Source organism: Rhinoraja longicauda, unplaced genomic scaffold (genome assembly GCF_053455715.1).
Source record: "Rhinoraja longicauda isolate Sanriku21f unplaced genomic scaffold, sRhiLon1.1 Scf000462, whole genome shotgun sequence".
Lineage (NCBI taxonomy): Eukaryota > Metazoa > Chordata > Chondrichthyes > Rajiformes > Arhynchobatidae > Rhinoraja > Rhinoraja longicauda.
The window spans coordinates 1-23,697 of NW_027601679.1; the positions used below are offsets into that span (position 1 = coordinate 1).

The 23,697-nt window shown below is 46.9% G+C and overlaps 1 protein-coding gene across 1 annotated transcript; it reads left to right on the top strand.

The window, feature by feature from the left end:
• The first annotated feature begins 393 nt into the window (after positions 1–393).
• Positions 394–22,586, top strand: LOC144591001 (interferon-induced very large GTPase 1-like). The gene is given in 6 exon segments (XM_078395348.1): positions 394–475; positions 567–937; positions 12,536–12,643; positions 13,334–14,545; positions 14,548–18,299; positions 18,301–22,586. Coding segments are annotated over 3 exon segments (8,835 nt in total). The 5' UTR covers positions 394–475; positions 567–937; positions 12,536–12,643; positions 13,334–13,740; the 3' UTR covers positions 22,579–22,586.
• The last annotated feature ends 1,111 nt before the right edge of the window (positions 22,587–23,697 follow it).

Below are 23,697 nucleotides of genomic sequence, written 5' to 3' on the forward strand. Positions count from 1 at the left end.
GCACTGAAACGTCCCGCAGCCGAGCCGCGCTGGCGATGTTAAGTCCAGCGGCCGAGCCGCGCCGGGCGATGGAAGGCCCCGCGGGCGAGCTGCGCCCCGGGGAAGAGACCTAATAAAAGAAAGGTTTCCCCCCCCCCCACATACACAGCCAAAAACAGAAACAAAAACCATCCCAACACTGACACTCGTGGTTTTATTAACTTCTGTAAAGTCACGCTTCAGCCTCCAATGATCCATGAATAAATCCCCAGCCTCTCCTTGTTACGCAAATCTGAAACCCACAGAGTCACATGGTTTCTGTGAAAAGCCAAGGATGTGGTTGGGGTGAAACTGAAAGCACTGTGGTTGGGGTGAAACTGAAAGCACTGAAGCTCTCAGTAAACCAAGGCACAACGTGGGCAGAAGTCACACTGACAACCTGAAGCAGCCACTCACTGTCCGGGACACTGAAGGAAGGAGCTGGTAATCAGTCACTGTGCGTTTTGCTGTCTATTGGTCTGCGTTACACTTATTCAGTGCTGTCTCTGGTGTTCAGTTCACTCACCTTCCAATGTTATTTCTGGCAGAGTGTGGGCGGTGAGATCGTGTGATCGGAGCCACAGACACTACTCTGGTGAGAGGTAAGGCCAAGAGAGGGGATGGAGACCGGCAGTAGCTGTGGGATTGGCACGACGGAGGTATAGAAGGATGGACAGGTAGAGTGGGAGCGGTGAGATCGTGTGATCGGAGGTGGGTTACGATGGTTTGACGTGGGATAGTTCACCTTTGCGATGGTGCAGACGGCAGGGACCCGCAGCCGCCGCCGCTCGCTTCCGGAGATGCGATCGTGCGTTTTCAATGTATCTCCACTTACAATACATTCGGTGTCCGATGGGTTCCTCGGAACGGAACCCCATTGGAAGCTGAGGAGCCCCTGTACTTACACAGAACATAACGGGTACGAATGGGATGGTGTGGATCAGTGGGGAGAGGGGGGGGGGGGGGTGGGGAGGGGAGTGGGGGGGGGTTGGAGGGGGAGTGGGGGGGGGGGGTTGGAGGGGGAGTGGGGGGAGGGGCGAGGGGTGCAGAGGAGGGGAGAGTGAGTGGGGGGGGGGAGGGTGCTAGACCAATGAAGGAGAGGTTTTGGGGAGTGTTAAGGGGGGGATGGAGTGGGGGATGTTTCTACATTTGACTGAAACTTACCCTCAATCGCACATCTAGTCTAAGTCCCATTTCCCCCGACCAAATTAGTTTAAAACCTTCCCAACAACAGGAGTAAAACTACCAGCGAGGATATTGGACCTTGCCCCATTCAGGTGCAAACTGACCTGCTAGTAGAGGCTGCACCCACTCCACAAATGTCCATGTCCCAGCATCCAAAGCCCTCCCTCCTCCACCACCCCTTTGGCCACACATTCATCTGGCCTAAAGACAATAGGTGCAGGAGGAAGCCATTCGGCCCTTCGAGCCAGCACCACCATTCAATGTGATCATGGCTGATCATTCTCAATCAGTACCCCGTTCCTGCCTTCTCCCCATACCCCCTGACTCTGCTATCCTTAAGAGCTCTATCTATCTCTCTCTTGAATGCATTCAGAGAACTGGCCTCCATTGCCTTCCCAGGCAGAGAATTCCACAGATTTACAACTCGGCAGAGAATTCCACAGATTTACAACTCTATATTCCTATATTCAGGAGCATGTGAGACCAGAAGCAATGCAGAGATTACAATCTTGAAGGTACTCAGTGTGACCTCTGCCCAGAATGTGCCTTGTTTTACTGAGAGCTTGTGCTTTCAGTTTCACCCGACCCCAACCACCCCCTTTGGTTTTCACAGAAACCACATGACTTAGAATCATTCCCCTGCCCTGAGAGTTTAAATGTGACTTTTCCTACACTCTCTTTCCCGATAGCTGCACACATACGCTTCCACGTTGTTGACTCCATCCCCCCAGTTTAGTTTAAACACACCCGTGTAGCAGTAGCATACCTGCCTGCCAGAATGTCAGTCCCCTTCCAATTGAGGTGCAACACATCCCCTTTGTACAGGTCACCCCTGTCCCCGAAGAGATTCCACTGATCTAGGAATCTAAACCCCGGCCCCAGCACCAACTCCTCAGCCACACATTCAGATCCCCTATCTCCCTGTTCCTACGCTCACTAGCACGGGGTACTGGAAGCAACACGGAGATAACCACCCTAGAAGTCCAGCTGTTCAGCCTCCTGCCTGGTTCTCTGTACTCACGTTGCAGAACCTCCTACCTCTTCTTACCCACCTCATTTGTGCTTACATGCACAACTACTTCCGGCTGCTCACCTTCCCTCTCGAGGATAACAATGTTTGAAGATATTTAGACAGGTACATTGATAGGAAGGTTTGGAGAGACACTACAGATGTGCCACATGTGTGTTTTCCCCATTTGAGAGACCAAATCCATGCAATAAGCAGCATGGTGCATCTGTTTGAGACAAGGATGGCCATGAGGGACTCCTGTACAACCCAGTTTATGGGGGAAGCTGAGAAATCAGGAGGAGATGATCATCTCGTTGAAGCCGTTCTATAGGCCTCCAAATAAGCAACAGGAATTAGAGGAACAAAAATATGGCAGGAGATTGTGGAGAGTTGTATAAACAGCAGACTGGTCATATTAGGAAATTTTAACTTTCTTAATACAGACTAGGACTACCAAAGTGTTAAGGTCATCGATGGGTGGAAATGAAGAGTGTTCAGGAACTGTATTCATGTACTACATAGATGACCTGCTATGGAGAGAGCCATGCTTGATCTACTCTTGTGAAATAGGGCAGGGCAAGTGATGGAGATGTCTCAGGGAAGCACTTTGGGACCAGTGGCCATAGTTCTATTCTTGGTCAGCATGGGTTAGTGTTGGGCCAGGCAGATGGCATCAGCCATGGATCTGTTGTGGCGGTTGGTGAACGAAGGTATCACAAAATGCTGGAGTAACTCAGCTGGTCAGGCAGCACCGCAGGAGATTTGTGATATCCGCAAATACTGTGCTAGATAGAGGCTGGATAGGCTGGGCCTGTTTACCCTGGAGTGCATGAGGCTGAGGGGTGGCACAGATAAGGTAAACATCCAGTCTTTTTTACCAGGATAGGGGACTCTAAAACTAGAGGGCACAGGTCAAAGGTGAGAGGGGAAAGATTTGAAAAGGGATTTGTGGGGCATTATTTACACACAGGATGGTGGTTTATGGGTCGAGCTGTTCGGGGGTAAACTGCAGGCAGGTACAATTACAACATTTCAAAGATACTGGGACAGGTACATGGATAGGAAAGATTTGGAGGGATATCAGTGAGGAGCAGGCAAGAGGGACGAGCTTGGTTGGGCAACATGGTGGAATTCATCCAAATGGCCTGTTCCGTGTCATACAGCTCGATGAATCTATGACTTCAAATGGCCAATGCATCCAGTCAGGAGCTGAAGTGGGTCATCCCTCCTGCACACATGGCCAACAGGGAACTGGGAATTTATGATTCCCCACATATTGACCATTGGACATCTTGGACTAAGCCCTTTGTCACTCACTTTCATTTAGAGTGCTGGTTACACTAACCACCTTCTTCCTCTCAATTCTACCTGTTACAATTTATCACCCCAACCTTTACTCTCACATCAGTGAATGATGGTAGGAAGCAGAAATAGAACTATCCACATTTGCTACTCACCATGTAGCTGCCACCACTGCCAGGCATCACTGTCTGATCCATGACATCCCCTCCAGCTCTGCTGCTGGTCTCCGGGAGCTGGGTCAGATATATTTATGCATCCGTCTCTCCAGATCCTCTCTTCCAGGTTCACCTCACTCACCACTGCTGCACACTTAGTTCCCGTGGCCTGTTGGATTCAATCAATCACTGTTTTTTTGTTGTTGTTTTTTTTGAAAAGCATATGTACAGATAGAAATAAAAGACAAATTTGTTACAAAGTTCTTACATAGCTTCAATTTTAAAAATTTTAAAGAGAGAAAATAAAAATAAAGAAGAAAGAAAAAAAAACTATAAACTATTGGGAAGAGAGAATTTAAAAAAAGTTATAACTATAGAAATTGAAGGGGGTAGATCCGGGAGACAATAACCACAGTTGTACATCCAACCCTAAACTCAAGTTTCAACTTTTAATTTAAAAAAATTATTTTAGTCCTGTGTCAAACCCATTTACTTTTCTAAAAATTCAATAAATGGAGACCATATTTTAAAAAATAAATCAGGTTTGTCAATTAAGGCAAATCTTATTTGTTCCAAATGCAAGGTCTCTGTCATTTCCGTAATCCACATTTTAAATGTGGGGGTTATTGTTTTTTTCCAAAATTTAAGTATTAATTTTTTCGCAGTTATTAAACTGTAATCAAGAAAATGTACCTAACTTGTTGTAAAGTTTGTAATATGTTCTGATAATCCTAATATTATTAATTTTGGATCCATATCCAATTGCTTATCGATAACTTTAGAAACTATTTTTAAAATATCCAATCAGAAATTTTGCATTTTTATGCGTTACAAAAATATGAGTTAAATTAGCTTCTTGAAATTGACATTTATCACAAATTGGAGAGATACTAGGAAAAATCCTATTTAATTTAGTCTTCGAATAATGTAGTCTATGTATTATTTTAAATTGTATTAAGGAATGTCTAGTATTTAATGAACATTGGTGTATGTGTTGTAAACTTTCATCCCATATATCTTGCATTATGAGTTGGTTCAATTCGTCCTCCCATGCTCGTCTATATGATTCTGATGACGGAATGTCAGTATCTAGGAGAGTATTATAAATAAAGGATATTAATTTATTTGAATTATAATGTCGATTCAGGCATACATCAAGAGTTTCTGGACCTCTAGATTTATATTCTTGCATGTGTAGTTTTACATAATCTCTAAGTTGTAAATATCTAAAATAATTATTAGCATGTAATCCGTACTGCTGTTGTAAATCACTGTTTTGAATGAAGATAGACACTAAATGCTAAAGTAACTCAGCAGGACAGGCAGCTTCTCTGGAGAGAAGGAATGGGTGACATTTTGTGTCGAGACAATAGACAATAGGTGCAGGAGGAGGCCATTCGGCCCTTCGAGCCAGCAACACCATTCAATGTGATAATGGCAGATCATTCTCAATCAGTACCCCATTCCTGTCTTCTCCCCATACCCCCTGACTCTGCTATCCTTAACAGCTCTATCTAGCTCTCTCTTGAATGCATTCAGAGAATTGGCCTCCACTGCCTTCTGAGGTAGAGAATTCCACAGATTCACAACTGTCTGACTGAAAAAGTTTTTCCTCATCTCAGTTCTAAATGGCCTACCCCTTATTCTTAAACTGTGGCCCCTTGTTCTGGACTCCGCCAACATTGGGAACATGTTTCCTGCCTCTAACATGTCCAACCCCATAATAATCTTATACATTTCGATAAGATCTCCTCTCATCCTTCTAAATTCCAGTGTATACAAGCCTAGTCGCTCCAGTCTTTCAACATATGACAGTCCAGCCATTCCGGGAATTAACCTAGTAAACCTACGCTGCACGCCCTCAATAGCAAGAATATCCTTCCTCAAATTTGGAGTCCAAAACTGCACACGGTACTCCAGGTGAGGTCTCATTAGGGCCCTGTACAACTGCAGAAGGACCTCTTTGCTCGTATACTCAACTCCTCTTGTTATGAAGGCCAACATTCCATTGGCTTTCTTCACTGCCTGCTGTACCTGCATGCTTCCTTTCAGTGACTGATGCACTAGGACACCCAGATCTCGTTGTACATCCCCTTTTCCTAACTTGACACCATTCAGATAATACTCTGCCTTCCTATTCTTACCACCAAAGTGGATAACCTCACACGTATCCACATTAAACTGCATCTGCCATGCATCCGCCCACTCACACAACCTGTCCAAGTCACCCTGCAACCTCATAGCATCTTCCTCACAGTTCACACTGCCACCCAGCTTTGTATCATCTGCAAATTTGCTAATGGTACTTTTAATCCCTTCATCCAAGTAATTGATGTATATTGTAAATAGCTGCGGTCCCAGCACCGAGCCTTGCGGTACCCCACTGGTCAATGCCTGCCTTTCTGAAAGGGACCCATTTATCCCCACACTTTGCTTTCTGTCTATCAACCAATTTTCTATCCATGTCAGTACCCTACCTCCAAAACCATGTGCTCTAAATTTGCCCACCAATCTCCTATGTGGGACCTTGTCGAAGGCTTTCTGAAAGTTGAGATACAGCACATTAACTGGCTCTCCCCTGTCAATTTTCCTAGTTACATCCTCAAAAAGTTCCAGTAGATTAGTCAAGCATGATTTCCCCTTCATAAATCCATGCTGACTCGGAACGATCCTGTTACTGCTATCCAAATGCTCTGCAATTTCGTCTTTTATAATTGAAGACAGATCCAAAGTACCGGTTCAACTCGTCTGCCATTTCCTTGTTCCACATAATAAATTCCCCTGCTTCTGTCTTCAAGGGATGCCTTGATTATTTTTTTCCTCTTCACATACCTAAAAAAGCTTTTACTATCCGCCTTTATATTATTGGCTAGTTTACCCTCGTACCTCAAATTTTCTCCCCGTATGGCCTTTTTAGTCATCTTCTGTTGCTCTTTAAAAGAGTCCCAATCCTCTGGCTTCCCACTCTTCTTTGCTATGTTATACTTCTTCTCTTTTATTTTTATGCTGTCCTTGACATCCCTTGTCAGCCACGGGAGCCTCTTACTCCCCTTAGAATCTTTCCTCCTCTTTGGGATAAATTGATCCTGCAACTTCTGCATTATTCCCAGGAATACCTGCCATTGCTGTTCCACCGTCTTCCCTGCTAGGGCCTCCTTCCAGTCAATTCTGGCCAGCTCCTGCCTTATGTAATCCCCTTTGCTATACTGTAATACTGACACTTCCGATTTTCCCTTCTCCCTCTCAATTTGTAGGATAAAACTTCATTAACAAGTCATTAATGTGTATATTGTAAATTGCTGCGGTCCCAGCACCGAGCCTTGCGGTACCCCACTAGTTACTGCCTGCCATTCTGAAAGGGACCCATTTATCCCCACTCTTTGCTTTCTGTCTGTCAACCAATTTTCTATCCATGTCAGTACCTACCTCCAATATCATGTGCTCTAAATTTGCCCACTAATCTCCAATGTGGAACCTTGTCAAAGGCTTTCTGAAAGTCAAGGTACACCACATCCACCGGCTCTCCCCGGTCAATTTTCCTAGTTACATCCTCAAAGAATTCCAGAAGATTAGTCAAGCATGATTTCCCCTTCGTAAATCCATGCTGACTCAGAACGATCCTGTTACTACTATCCAAATGCTCCGCGATTTCGTCTTTTATGATTGACTCCAGCATCTTCCCCACAACTGATGTCAGACTAACTGGTCTATAGTTTCCCGTTTTCTTTCTCTCTCCTTTCTTAAAAAGTGGGACAACATTTGCTACCCTCCAATCCACAGGAAATGATCCTGAATCTATAGAACATTGGAAAATGATCACCAATGCGTCCACAATTTCTAGAGCCACCTCCTTAAGTACTCTGGGATGCAGACCATCAGGCCCTGGGGATTTATCAGCCTTCAGTCCCATGAGTCTACCCAACACCATTTCCTGCCTAATGTGGATTTCCTTCAGTTCCTCCATCACCCTAGGATCTCTGGCCACTAGAACATCTGGGAGATTGCTTGTATCTTCCTTAGTGAAGACAGATCCAAAGTACCGGTTCAACTCGCCTGCCATTTCCTTGTTCCCCATAATAAATTCCCCCGCTTCTGTCTTCAAGGGACCCACATTTGCCTTGACTATTTTTTTCCTCTTTACATACCTAAAAAAGCTTTTACTATCCTCCTTTATATCATTGTCTAGTTTACCCTCGTACCTCATCTTTTCTCCCCGTATTGCCTTCTTAGTCATCTGCTGTTGCTCTTTAAAAGAGTCCCAATCCTCTGGCTTCCCACTCTTCTTTGCTTTGTTGTACTTCTTCTCTTTTATTTTTATGCTGTCCTTGACTTCCCTTGTCAGCCACCGACCGGGGTCTCCTGTAGTCCACGTTCGCTCCCCCCTGAAACAGTCTCCCACCTTCGCTCGACCTGGACCCTTGGCGTGACAGCCTCGCAGTAGGACATGTCCAGGAAACTCGCATTCCCGGATGGCCTTGAGGTCATGCAGCTGCTTTTCCAACTCCGCCACACGTCTATTCAGGAGCTGCACCTGGACACAGTTCTTGCAGGTGTAGCTCCCAGAAGCTCCAGCAGGAAACACACTGCACCAACTTATCCGCCATTACTTTAGTGTCAAAAAACAATTCAGGCTCAAAAACAAGCGTAATCTCCTCACCTCAGCCTCCTCGCCGAAGACTCGAAGCCAAAGACTCGCACTTTTCTCACAGGGCACTTCCCTCAACAGGGATGCACCCCTTGTGCAAGTCTTGCTTATATCAGTCACTAAATTACATATGACAGTCCCTCCATCCCAGGGATTAACCTGGTGAACCTACGCTGCACTGCCACAATAGCAAGGATGTCATTCCTCAAATTAGGAGACCAAAACTGCACACAATAATCCAGATGGGGTCTTACCAAGGCCCTATACTCCTGTACTCAAATCCTCTTGTTATGATGGCCAACATGCCATTAGATTTCTTCACTGCCTGCTGTACCTGCACGTTTACTTTCAGTGACTGGTGTACAAGGACACCCAGGTCTCGCTGCAGTTCCCACTTACCTAACCTGACACCATTGAGATAATAATCTGCCTCCTTATTTTTGCCGCCAAAGTGGATAACCTCACATTTATCTACATTACACTGCATCTGTCCCATTCCCAATGTGACCTTTCTGTCCTGGGCCTCCTCCGTTGTCAGAGTGAGGTTCAGAACAAATTGGGGGAACAGCACCTCATATTTTGCTTGGGTAGTTTACACCCCAGCGGTATGAACATTGACTTCTCCAACTTAGACAATAGACAAAAGACAATAGGTGCAGGAATAGGCCATTCGGCCCTTCGAGTCAGCACCACCATTCAATGTGTTCATGGCTGATCATTCTCAATCAGTACCCCGTTCCTGCCTTCTCCCCATACCCCCTGACTCCGCTATCTTTAAGAGCTCTATCTAGCTCTCTCTTGAAAGCATCCAAAGAATTGGCCTCCACTGCCTTCTGAGGCAGAGAATTCCACAGATTTACAACACTCTGACTGAAAAAGATTTTCCTCATCTCCGTTCTAAATGGCCTACACCTTATTCTTAAACTGTAGCCCCTTGTTCTGGACTCCCCCAACATTGGGAACATGTTTCCTGGCTCTAACGTGTCCAATCCCTTAATAATCTTATATGTTTCAATAAGATCCCCTCTCATCCTTCTAAATTCCAGTATATACAAGCCTAGTCGCATCTAAATTCCAGTGTATACAAGCCTAGTCTTTCAACATACGACAGTCCCGCCATTCCGGGAATTAACCTAAAGAACCTACGCTGCACTCCCTCAATAGCAAGAATATCCTTCCTTGAATTTGGAGACTACAACTGCACACAGTACTCCAGGTGCGGTCTCACTAGGGCCCTGTATAACGGCAAAAGGACCTCTTTGTTCCTATACTCAACTCCTCTTGTTATGAAGGCCAACATTCCATTGGCTTTCTTCACTGCCTGCTGTACCTGCATGCTTCCTTTCAGTGACTGATGCACTAGGACACCCAGATCTCGTTGTACGTCCCCTTTTCCTAACTTGAAACCATTCAGATAATATTCTGCCTTCCTATTCTTACCACCAAAGTGGATAACCTCACATTTATCCACATTAAACTGCATCTGCCATGGATCCGCCCACTCACACAATCTGTCTGAGTCATCCTGCAACCTCATAGCATCTTCCTCACAGTTCACACTGCCACCCAGCTTTGTGTCATCTACAAATTTGTTAATGTTACTTTTAATCCCTTCATCCAAGTCATTAATGTATATTGTAAATAGCTGCGGTCCCAGCACTGAGCCTTGCAGTACCCCACTTGTCACTGCCTTCCATTCTGAAAGGAACCCATTTATCCCCACTCTTTGCTTTCTGTTTGCCAACCAATTTTCTATCCATGTCTGTACCCTACCTCCAATACCATGTGCTCTCATTTTGCCCACTAATCTCCTATGTGGGACCTTGTCGAAGGCTTTCTGAAAGTCGAGGTACACTACATCCACTGGCTCTCCCCGGTCAATTTTCCTAGTTACATCCTCAAAAAATTCCAGAAGATTAGTCAAGCATGATTTCCCCTTCGTAAATCCATGGTGACTTGGAATGATCCTGTTACTGCTATCCAAATGCTCTGCAATTTCGTCTTTAATAATTGACTCCAACATGTTCCCCACCACTGATGTCAGACTAACTGGTCTATAATTTACCGTTTTCTCTCTCCCTCCTTTCTTGAAAAGTGGGACAACATTAGCTACCCCTCAATCCACCGGAACTGATCCTGAATATATAGAACATTGGAAAATGATCACCAATGCGTCCACAACTTCTAGCGCCACCTCCTTAAGTACCCTGGGATGCAGACCATCAGGCCCTGGGGATTTATCAGCGTGATGTCTCCGACTACATTTAACTCCGACTACTGTCTCTGACTACATTCTAACTTTGTCCCACCCCCTCCCCTGACATCAGTCTCAAGAAGGGTCTCGACCCGAAAAGTCACCCATTCCTTCTCTCCCGAGGTGCTGCCTGACCCGCTGAGTTACTCCAGCATTTTGTGTCTACCTTCGATTTAAACCAGCATCTGCAGATCTTTCTTACATAAGAAGCTATGGGAGTCAGTAGGTTTGTTCTAGATGTATGTCGATAGTCTGTCTCTTGTGATGGAGGCGGTGAGATATAGAAACAGTAGGGAGATGTCGGAGATGGTCCAAGAGGTTCACTTGCACCTCCTCCAACCTCATCTACTGTATCAGAGGTTCACTTGCACCTCTTCCCAACCTCAATAGACAATAGGTGCAGGAGTAGGCCATTCAGCCCTTCAAGCCAGCACCGCCATTCAAAGCGATCATGGCTGATCACTCTCAATCAGTACCCCGTTCCTGCCTTCACCCCATACCCCCTCACTCCGCTATCCTTAAGAGCTCTATCCAGCTCTCTCTTGAAAGCATCCAACGAACTGGCCTCCACTGCCTTCTGAGGCAGAGAATTCCACACCTTCACCACTCTCTGACTGAAAAAGTTCTTCCTCATCTCCGTTCTAAATGGCCTACCCCTTATTCTTAAACTGTGGCCCCTTGTTCTGGACTCCCCCAACATTGCGAACATGTTTCCTGCCTCTAATGTGTCCAATCCCCTAATTATCTTATATGTTTCAATAAGATCCCCCCTCATCCTTCTAAATTCCAGTGTATACAAGCCTAATTGCTCCAGCCTTTCAACATATGACAGTCCCGCCATTCCGGGAATTAACCTAGTGAACCTACGCTGCACGCCCTCAATAGCAAGAATATCCTTCCTCAAATTTGGAGACCAAAACGGCACACAGTACTCCAGGTGCGGTCTCACCAGGGCACGTTACAACTGTAGAAGGACCTCTTTGCTCCTATACTCAACTCCTCTTGTAATGAAAGCCAACATTCCATTGGCTTTCTTCACTGCCTGCTGTACCTGCATGCTTCCTTTCAGTGACTGATGCACTCGGACACCCAGATCTCGTTGAACATCCCCTCTTCCTAACTTGACACCATTACATCCCCTCTTCCTAACTTGACACCATTTCATGTTTCCCCTGTTCCAGGTGTGGACTCCTGTATATCGGCGAGACAAAGCGCAGGCTCGGCAATCGTTACGCTGAACACCTCTGCCCAGTCCACCTAAACCTCCCGGATCTCCCGGTTGCTCAACACTTTAACTTCCCCTCCCATTCCCACACTGACCTTTCTGTCCTGGGCATCCTCCATTGTCAGAGTGAGCTTACAGCCCAGCGCTATGAACATTGAATTCTCTAACTTCAAGTAGCCCTTGCTTTCCCTCTCTCTATCCCCTCCCCCTTTCCAGAGAGCCCACCAGTCTTACTGTCTCCGACTACATCCTATCTCTGTACCGCCCACTCCCCTGACATCAGCCTGAAGAAGGGTCTCGACCCCAAACATCACCCATTCCTTCTCTCCAGAGATGCTGCCTGCCCGCTGAGTTACTCCAGCATTTTGTAACTATCTTCGATTTGAAACAGCATCTGCAGTTCGTTCCTACACTGTTTTGAATGAACTCAGTGACTGAGTCTCCAGAGAACTCTGGGGTCAAGAACTCTGAAGATCCACCAGCCTCCAGATGAAGAGGTTTCTCCTCACCTTGGTCATTTATAGCCCACCCTTACTCTGAGATTGTGACCCCGACCCTGGATACCACAGCCAGGAGAAACCTCCTCCCTGTGTCCAGTCTATCAAGCATGGTAGAATTTCACAAGTTTCTGCAAGATCGCTGTCTTTTGAACACCAAGAATAGAGGCCAGCTTTACTCTATTTCTCCTCATGTGACAAACCCGTGTAAACCTGAAACTTGGTCTCTGTTTCTCTCTCCATAGACACTGCCTGAACCCCTGAGCACTTCCTGGATTCTCTGATTTTACCCCAGGAAACTGTCTGGAAAATCTTCAATGCACTCCCTCTATTGAAAGTGCACCTTTCATTAGGTAAGGGCACCAGGTTTGTATACAATCCTTCAAATATGTTCTCAAAAAAGACACACATCAGAAAGCATTCTATCCAGATGCATTACGACTTGGTTTGGAAACTTTAGAAACTCTGCCCAAGACGACAAGATATTACAGAGTTGTGGATGTAGCCCAGCCCATCAGATAGATCAGACCCCCCCTCCCCCCATGGACTACATTAACACTTCACGCTACCTCAGGAAAACAGCCAACATCATCAAAGACCACTCATACCAGGGTCATTCCCACTTTTCCCACTCTTCCGTCAGGCAGAGACTACAAAAGCATGAAGACACATACTAGCACATTCAGGAGCAACTACTTCCCTGCTGCTGTCAGATTATTGAATGGTCCTCCCATAAAATAAAGGGATAATCCCAGTCTCACAATCTAACAACAGTAATACCAATAATAAACCAACAGCAATAGCTCATTGAGGTTCTTGCACATTTTAATCTGCACTTTCTCTGTAACTGTAACCGGGTAGACTATATTCCACACTGGTATATTTCTTTTTGTGCTACCCGTTGTACTTTTGTAAAGCTTCATTGTATCATGTATAGAATGATTTGACTGGATTGTATGCAGAGTTTTTTTACTGTATCTCAATACACATGACAATAATAATCCAATTCCAAGGCCAGGTATAATTCTGGTGACCAATTCCAGGTACCCACGGTGATCCCACACTGACTGTACTTGACACACGGTGCCAGGACAACAAGAGGATCGTCAGTCAGAGCCAAAGAAGTGACCAGCCCTGTGATTCCAGGATAGGAACTCCAGCACTCCAACACATCACAACTTGGTAGTCTGGGGTCTGTGAAATATCCCAGGACAGGAGATTGGACAACTGGATAAATCCTGGGCCAGTATCCAGGCACCGTGCGATATTGTGGAATAGGAGCCCAGGCCTCAAGGTAGATACTGGGACAGAAACGTACAACTGGTGAAGATTCACCCAAGTGCAACAAACAAGACAGGAGCCCTGACATCCTGGGAATTCCAGGTAAAGAACCACCTCTCTGGGAAAGAGCTTACAGATCCCAGGAAGTACATTCACCCAGTCAGAGGGAATGGAGAGTGTTTCATCAACTTTAAATAGCTGGTCTGGAAACCTGAACACTCCACAACTTGTGAGGAATTTGGGTTTACAGGATCATTATCCTCACAAACTGTCACTGGTGTCCATGCGGGAGGTATCCTGGGATAAACTGGACGACAGCAAACCAACTCGACCAGAAGAACTTCCTTGGCAATATCTCCAAATGATCCTCTCAGCTAATTCACTGGCGAGGAATCCTGAATGGCCCCCTGCTCAGTCCACAGACGGTCACAGCAGTGACGATAAAGACTTCAGTGATTTATTTGAAGTGAAAGGGCCAGGAGATTCTGGAATGAACCCTCTGGATATCATTTCTGCCATTTTCCTCTGTGCCGACCACTCTCTCCAGCAGGAACTGATGCTGAAGATGTCTCTGTGCCAACTTGCATTGCCCTTTCTGCTGCCGGAAGGGCACAGTTACCCCAGGGACAAGGTGAGGGGACCCATGGAAGGGCCTGGTGCCACCCTTCTCCTCTGGGCCATGAGGCCCATTGTTAAAATGTGGTGCCCACAATCTCCCACAGGGAGCAGCCGCGTTGTGGAGATGCCCATCGTGACAGCACCCGTGCCAACTGTCTCCTTCCTCAGACTCGGAAGGTGCACGGTGTCCAAATCCAGAGTCCTCAATCTCACCTTGAGCCAGACCCAGCTGCAGCAGAACATCTTCCTGCACTCCGCGATGGAATGTGGGAATGTGCCTCGTGGGATATCGGATGGGATGGCTGAGATCAGCTGGTATCTACCTTCTGGGAAGAGCAACACGGACATTTTGCCAGAGCTGCTGCATTCATCAACCTCCGAGGTGATGCTGAAACTTACCAGGGACACACTCGGTTTCTGGCAAAAGTCTCTGCTGCTCTCTTTGTTTTCACTGACGTTATCGGTGAGACGGAAAGAGAATTCCTCACCTCTCTCGCACAGTCACCGGCAAAACTCTTTCTGATAGTGACCACTTGCATCAGTGAGCAACACATCAACCCTGAGCAGGTAAAGAAACTGTTCAAAGATCTGAAGTTACAACCTCAACAATGCATTGTTCGGACAAATGTAAACGAGGCCGAACTTGTGGAAAAACTACGTTCTCAGATAAAACAAGTGATTCCCAGGAGTGACGGGGACCAGAACTTCCTGAGTCTGGAACAAATGGGTGACATTGCGAGGGAAAGTGGGATTCAGGTCGATGAACATCACCCTGAAATACAACGGGCCAAGGACCTGACATCCAAACCACAGAGAGAGGCCGACCCTGGAGACGGCAGGGAATCAGAGGATCCATGTCACCGGCATTCACCAGGTCTCCCAGAGGGAATGATTGGTATTGCACCAACTGGAAATAACCAGGCAGAAAATCGGATCCCTCCACAACTAGTGAGGGATTTGGGTTTACAGGATCATTATCCTCACAAACTCTCACTGGTGTCCATGCGGGAGGTATCCTGGGATAAACTGGACAACAGCAAACCAACTCGACACGAAGATCTTCCTTGGAGATTTCTCCAAATGATCCTCTCAGCTAATTCACTGGCGAGGAATCCTGAATGGCCCCCTGCTCAGTCTTCAAAAGACAACAACGATGACGTAGACGATTTCAGCCATTTCATTCAAGCACAAGGGCCGGTAGATTCTGGGATGAACCCTCTGGATATCATTGCTGCCATTTTCCTCTGTGCCGACCACTCTCTCCAACAGGAACTGATGCTGAAGATGTCTCTGTGCCAACTTGCATTGCCCTTTCTGCTTCCGGAAGGGCACAGTTACCCCAGGGACAAGGTGAGGGGACCCATGGAAGGGCCTGGTGCCACCCTTCTCCTCTGGGCCATGAGGCCCATTGTTAAAATGTGGTGCCCACAATCTCCCACAGGGAGCAGCCGCTTTGTGGAGATGCCCATCGTGACAGCACCCGTGCCAGCTGTCTCCTTCCTCAGACTCGGAAGGTGCACGGTGTCCAAATCCAGAGTCCTCAATCTCACCTTGAGCCAGACCCAGCTGCAGCAGAACATCTTCCTGCACTCCGGGATGGAATGTGGGAATGTGCTCCGTGGGATATCGGATGGGATGGCTGAGATCAGCTGGTATCTACCTTCTGGGAAGAGCAACACGGACATTTTCCCAGAGGCTGCTGCATTCATCAACCTCCGAGGTGATGCTGAAACTTACCAGGGACACACTCGGTTTCTGGCAAAAGTCTCTGCTGCTCTCTTTGTTTTCACTGACGTTATCGGTGAGACGGAAAGAGAATTCCTCACCTCTCTCGCACAGTCACCGGCAAAACTCTTTCTGATAGTGACCACTTACATCAGTGAGCAACACATCACCCCTGAGCAGGTAAACAAACTGTTCAAAGATCTGAAGTTACAACCTCAACAATGCATTGTTCGGACAAATGTAAACGAGGCCGAACTTGTGGAAAAACTACGTTCTCAGATAAAACAAGTGATTCCCAGGAGTGACGGGGACCAGAACTTCCTGAGTCTGGAACAAATGGGTGACATTGCGAGGGAAAGTGGGATTCAGGTCGATGAACATCACCCTGAAATACAACGGGCCAAGGACCTGACATCCAAACCACAGAGAGAGGCCGACCCTGGAGACGGCAGGGAATCAGAGGATCCATGTCACCGGCATTCACCAGGTCTCCCAGAGGGAATGATTGGTATTGCACCAACTGGAAATAACCAGGCAGAAAATCGGATCCCTCCACAACTAGTGAGGGATTTGGGTTTACAGGATCATTATCCCCACAAACTCTCACTGGTGTCCATGCGGGAGGTATCCTGGGATAAACTGGACAACAGCAAACCAACTCGACACGAAGATCTTCCTTGGAGATTTCTCCAAATGATCCTCTCAGCTAATTCACTGGCGAGGAATCCTGAATGGCCCCCTGCTCAGTCTTCAAAAGACAACAACGATGACGTAGACGATTTCAGCCATTTCATTCAAGCACAAGGGCCGGTAGATTCTGGGATGAACCCTCTGGATATCATTGCTGCCATTTTCCTCTGTGCCGACCACTCTCTCCAGCAGGAACTGATGCTGAAGATGTCTCTGTGCCAACTTGCATTGCCCTTTCTGCTTCCGGAAGGGCACAGTTACCCCAGGGACAAGGTGAGGGGACCCATGGAAGGGCCTGGTGCCACCCTTCTCCTCTGGGCCATGAGGCCCATTGTTAAAATGTGGTGCCCACAATCTCCCACAGGGAGCAGCCGCTTTGTGGAGATGCCCATCGTGACAGCACCCGTGCCAACTGTCTCCTTCCTCAGACTCGGAAGGTGCACGGTGTCCAAATCCAGAGTCCTCAATCTCACCTTGAGCCAGACCCAGCTGCAGCAGAACATCTTCCTGCACTCCGGGATGGAATGTGGGAATGTGCTCCGTGGGATATCGGATGGGATGGCGGAGATCAGCTGGTATCTACCTTCTGGGAAGAGCAACACGGACATTTTCCCAGAGGCTGCTGCATTCATCAACCTCCGAGGTGATGCTGAAACTTACCAGGGACACACTCGGTTTCTGGCAAAAGTCTCTGCTGCTCTCTTTATTTTCATTGACGTTATCGGTGAGACGGAAAGAGAATTCCTCACCTCTCTCGCACAGTCACCGGCAAAACTCATTCTGATAGTGAACACTCACATCAGTGAGAAACACATCACCCCTGAGCAGGTAAACAAACTGTTCAAAGATCTGAAGTTACAACCTCAACAATGCATTGTTCGGACAAATGTAAACGAGAACAAATTTGTGGAAAAACTACGTTCTCAGATAAAACAAGTAATTCCCAGGAGTGACGGGGACCAGAGCTTCCTGAGTCTGGAACAAATGGCTGACATTGCGAGGGAAAGTGGGATTCAGGTCGATGAACATCAGCCTGAAATACAACTGGCCAAGGACCTGACGTCCAAACCACAGAGAGAGGCCGACCCTGGAGACGGCAGGGAACCAGAGGATCCATGTCACCAACATTCACCAGGTCTCCCAGAGGGAATGATTGATGTTCCACCAGCTGGAAATAACCAGGCTGAAAATCAGAGCCCCCTACAACTAGTGAGGGATTTGGGTTTACAGGATCATTATCCTCACAAACTGTCACTGGTGTCCATGCGGGAGGTATCCTGGGATAAACTGGACAACAGCAAACCAACTCGACCAGAAGATCTTCCTTGGCGATTTCTCCAAATGATCCTCTCAGCTAATTCACTGGCGAGGAATCCTGAATGGCCCCCTGCTCAGTCTTCAAAAGACAACAACGATGACGTAGAAGATTTCAGCTATTTGTTTCTTGCACAAGGGCCAGGAGATTCTGGGATGAACCCTCTGGATATCATTGCTGCCATTTTCCTTTGTGCCGACCACTCTCTCCAACAGGAACTGATGCTGAAGATGTCTCTGTGCCAACTTGCATTGCCCTTTCTGCTGCCGGAAGGGCACAGTTACCCCAGGGACAAGGTGAGGGGACCCATGGAAGGGCCTGGTGCCACCCTTCTCCTCTGGGCCATGAGGCCCATTGTTAAAATGTGGTGCCCACAATCTTCCCCCAGGGAGCAGCCGCTTTGTGGAGATGCCCATCGTGACAGCACCCATGCCAACGGTCTCCTTCCTCAGACTCGGAAGGTGCACGGTGTCCAAATCCAGAGTCCTCAATCTCACCTTGAGCCAGACCCAGCTGCAGCAGAACATCTTCCTGCACTCCGGGATGGAATGTGGGAATGTGCCCCGTGGGATATCGGATGGGATGGCTGAGATCAGCTGGTATCTACCTTCTGGGAAGAGCAACACGGACATTTTCCCAGAGGCTGCTGCATTCATCAACCTCCGAGGTGATGCTGAAACTTACCAGGGACACACTCGGTTTCTGGCAAAAGTCTCTGCTGCTCTCTTTATTTTCATTGACGTTATCGGTGAGACGGAAAGAGAATTCCTCACCTCTCTCGCACAGTCACCGGCAAAACTCTTTCTGATAGTGAACACTCACATCAGTGAGAAACACATCACCCCTGAGCAGGTAAAGAAACTGTTCAAAGATCTGAAGTTACAACCTCAACAATGCATTGTTCGGACAAATGTAAACGAGGCCAAACTTGTGGAAAAACTACGTTCTCAGATAGAACAAGTGATTCTAATGAGGGACAGGGACCAGAGCTTCCTGAGTCTGGAACAAATGGGTGACATTGCGAGGGAAAGTGGGATTCAGGTCGATGAACATCAGCCTGAAATACAACGGGCCAAGGACCTGACCAAAATACTGGGCAGTCTTGACCCAGCAGACATCACTGGGTATAAAAAGAGAGTGCTGCCCTTTCATGGAGAGCCCTGGCAAGGGCTGTCTAAAGTTGAGAAAGAGAAGTGTCGGATGAAACTCCGTGGGGACAGAAGCACAGAGACGTATAACCACGAGCTGGACCAAGAGAAGAAAAGAATCCGGGAAACTCAGCTCAGACAGAGCCTGTCGGAGGAGATGCAGATGTTCATTGACCACCTCACTGGTCCTTGTGGGGATGACAGGGCCATTTCCTTGCAGTGGCTGAAGCTGATGCTGGACAGTAAATCAAGGGAAATCATGGCAGGGTTGCGCAGGGATTATAAAGAACTGAGCAAAGACTCAATGCAGAAGGTCAAGGAGCTGAAGGACATGGATCAGAAGATGACTGATAGTTCCCTGGGACTTGAGCATTTCATGAGAGAACTGGGCCAGGTTTATGAACTCTCAGTGACACAACACAACATCAAGCAACAAACACAGATCCACCCGCATGTGCTTCAGTTACCGGGTGTTGCTGCTGAACTGTTGCTGGATGGGTTCCCACTGGAGCTCATTGATGGAGACGTCTCCAACGTTCCTGTTTCATGGATCACTGCTGTACTGGAAGCAGTGGCTGAGAAGGTGGGACGTGCTTCCCGAGTGTTTGTGCTGACAGTGATTGGAGTTCAGAGCACGGGCAAGTCCACGCTCCTCAATACAATGTTCTGTTTGCGGTTTGCTGTGAGCAGCGGCAGATGTACTCGAGGGGCCTACATGCAGCTGATGAAGGTCACAGGGAGCCTGGCGGAGGAGCTGGGCTGTGACTTCATCCTGGTCATTGACACGGAGGGGTTGAGAGCTCCAGAACTTGCAACACTAACAGACAGCTATGAACACGACAATGAGCTGGCAACATTCGTGGTGGGATTAAGCAACATAACGTTGGTAAACATAGGCATGGAAAACATCGCAGAGATGAAAGATATTTTACAGATTGTCGTTCATTCCTTACTCCGTATGAAACTGACGGGGAAAAGACCAAAGTGTATATTTGTCCACCAGAATGTTGGGGATGTGAGTGCACACGATCAGAATCTGAGAGGCCGTCAGAAACTCCTGGAACAGCTGGATAAGATGACAGAGGCTGCAGCAAAACTGGAGAAGCTGGAGGGAGTAACGTTCTGTGATGTGATGGAGTACGATGCTGACAAGGACAACTGGTACATCCCTGGTCTGTGGCAAGGTACGCCCCCAATGGCTGCCGTCAACACTGGCTACAGTGAACACGTCTTCCAACTGAAGAACAGTCTCATTCAATGTTTACTCAAAGGGAAAGCAGAACAAGGAGCTCTCACAATCCCAGACTTCACCAAATGGGTGACTGGGCTCTGGGAGCAGGTGAAACATGAGAATTTCATTTTCTGCTTCCAGAACAGTCTGTTCGCAGAGGCTTACAACCAGCTCTCTGTGATGTACAAGGGCTGGGAGTGGGAGCTCCGCAAATATACACACTCCTGGGGAAATGAGGCTGAAAACAGAGTAAACAATGCCAGTGGTGACCTCAACCAACTGCTCCAAACACTGGAACGTGAGATCAGGAGGGAGATTAACAAAAGGGAGGGTGAGACTCTGGATAAACTAAAAGCTCTGTTTGAAAGTGGGGCTGATAACGTCCAGCTGATGGAGAAATACAGGGAGGAGTTCAAACTCAGCATCTCCAGTTTATGTACACGGCTTCAGTACGATTCAATGCAGAGATGTAGGGATGCTGTGAACAGACGTGTGGGACTGCAGGAAGTGGATGATATCTGGAATAAATTTCACCAGAAGATCGAACAACAGGTCAAGGAGCTTTTATTAAAGTGTAAAGGGTCAAATCAGGAGTTGGGTGACAAGGAACTGCAAACTGCCTTTGGAAAGATGTGGCAAGACACACTGTCACAGCTGGACTATCAGCCCTGCAGAGAAAGAAACATTGAACTGGAGATTGAAAATCTTCTCAGAGACCACACAGCAGCTCAAGGAAGGGTGATTAATGAAATCCTAGAAAGAAAATCTCTCAGTAAACGGGGAACCCAGTGCTTTCAAATTGAAGGGAAACACATCAACACGACATGGATGAGAAATGTTAAAACCACAATTGGGATATCCTCGCACCAAAAAGATATTAATCGGGCAGCAATGATAACACGGTCCCTCGAGATTGAATGCCATCAATGGATCAGTAACATCACAAAAATGGACATGAATTATGACATTAAATATTGTATTGATCTTTTGAATATTATCGAGGAGAAAATTAACAATATTTCACATCCAAACTTCACAATGAGTGAGGAATTCAGGGCTGAGTTTAAACTTCACCTGTGTGGTTACGCTGTACCAAGATTCCAAGAGATGCAGACAAGGTTCATCCAGAAACATGACCCGCGGCAAAGACTGGGAAACATGAAGGGTCAATACTTTGATCTCTTCATGGACATTTACACAGAGCAGGATGAGAACCAGAGACAAGCACAACGGTTTGCACAATCTTGTTTCTTGCCAGCTCTCAGAGACGCCACCCTCAAGGCTCTGAGTGTGAACATCGTGGATGATATGAAACAAAATGACCCTAAGAGAAAGTACAGTCTCCGCAACAACTTCACTGTGGCCCTCCTGGTGCACTTGAAACAAAGGGGTACATTTGATGGCTATCACCGGTATATCACTGACCTTGAGAATTTGGCCAAAGACTGGCTCCATCAGCAGGTTATTGAACACTGCAGGACACAACGTGATGGGGAGAGCACGTTTACCCGACTGGCTAAAGGAATCCTCACACAGATCACTGGGCAAGCTAAAGAGGTTGTTGAGGATGCGGTGATGCAGAACTTTGCTGGAAATGTTCAGAGCTTCCTGGACATGTTTGTTGAGAAGTTAAACACCAGGATCTCAATGCCCAAAGATGAAATGAACCTCGTTCTGTTTCACGGTGATGGTGATGGCAAGAAATGGGCAGAAGCAGTTCTGCCATCTATTGAAGAGGTGGAGCAGAGACTCCTCAATGAGGTAACAGGCTGGGATGTCCAAGCAAAGATTGGAGAATTATCCATTAAACCCAATGAAGAGCTGTTCAAAGGGTTATTCAGCTGTACTAAGAAATGTCCTTTCTGTGAGGTTTTCTGTGACTCAGAGACCCCGGTACATTCACAGCACTCTTGTAAGCAGCACAGACCTGAAGGACTCAATGGCTATCACTTCATAAAAAGTGAACGTCTTGTAACTGATGTCTGCACAGCTTCAGTCGCAGGTAATGGATCATTCAAAAATGAAGCCACAAATGGGGAATTGAAACCCTTCAAGGATTACCAAACTGTCAATGATTACTACAAATCCTGGATCATCCAGCGGGAGATTTCCGCACAGGCAGCATCCTATTGGAAGAAGGTTTTCTACACTTTCAATAAGAAGTTTGCTGAAATATATGGAGCAAAACCTGCAGAGATCGATGAAGCCTGGAACATTGACTGGGATGTAGTGAGGGAAGATCTGAATAAGACATATAACACAGACATTCAGTCTTGGTGAAGTCCATTTAGATGGGTTAGAGGTAGACACAGACATACTGTCTACCTCTGAAAGAAAGAACGACAAAGTGTTGGAGTAAATCAGCAGGTCAGGCAACATCTCAGAACATGGATCGGTGATGTTTTGGGTCCGGACTCTTCTTCAGATTGATTTAGGTTTTAGTTTTAGAGATATAGCATGGAAACAAGCCCTACAAACCTGCACATCTTTGGGATGCGGGAGGTAACCAGAGCATCCGGAATAAACCCACATGGTCACAGGGAGAAAGCACCCAAGGTCAGGATCAAAGCTGGGTCCCTGGTGCTGTGATAGAAACATAGAAAATAGGTGCAGGAGTAGGCCATTCGGCCCTTCGAGCCTGCACCGCCATTCAATATGATCATGGCTGATCATCCAGCTCAGTAACCTGTACCTGCCTTCTCTCCATACCCCCTGATCCCTTTAGCCACAAGGGCCACATCTAACTCCCTCTTAAATATAGCCAATGAACTGGCCTCAACTACTTTCTGTGGCAGAGAATTCCACAGACTCACCACTCTCTGTGTGAAGAAATGTTTTCTCATCTCGGTCCTAAAAGACTTCCCGCTTATCCTTAAGCTATGACCCCTAGTTCTGGACTTCCCCAACATCGGGAACAATCTTCCCGCATCTAGCCTCTCCAACCCCTTAAGAATTTTATATGTTTCTATAAGATCCCCCCATAGTCTTCTAAATTCCAGCGAGTATAATCCAGTCTTTCTTCATATGAAAGTCCTGCCATCTCAGGGATCAATCTGGTGAACCTTCTCTGTACTCCCTCTAAGACTAGAATGTCTTTCCTCAGATTAGGAGACCAAAACTGTACACAATACTCCAGGTGCGGTCTCACCAAGGCCCTGTACAACTGCAGCAGAACCTCCCTGCTCCTATACTCAAATCCTCTCGCTATGAATGCTAACATACCATTCGCTTTCTTCACTGCCTGCTGCACCTGCACGCTTGCTTTCAATGACTGGTGTACCATGACACCCAGATCACGTTGCATCTCCCCTTTTCCTAAATGGCCACCATTCAGGTAATACTCTGCTTTCTTGTTCTTGCCGCCAAAGTGGATAACCTCACATTTATCCACATTATATT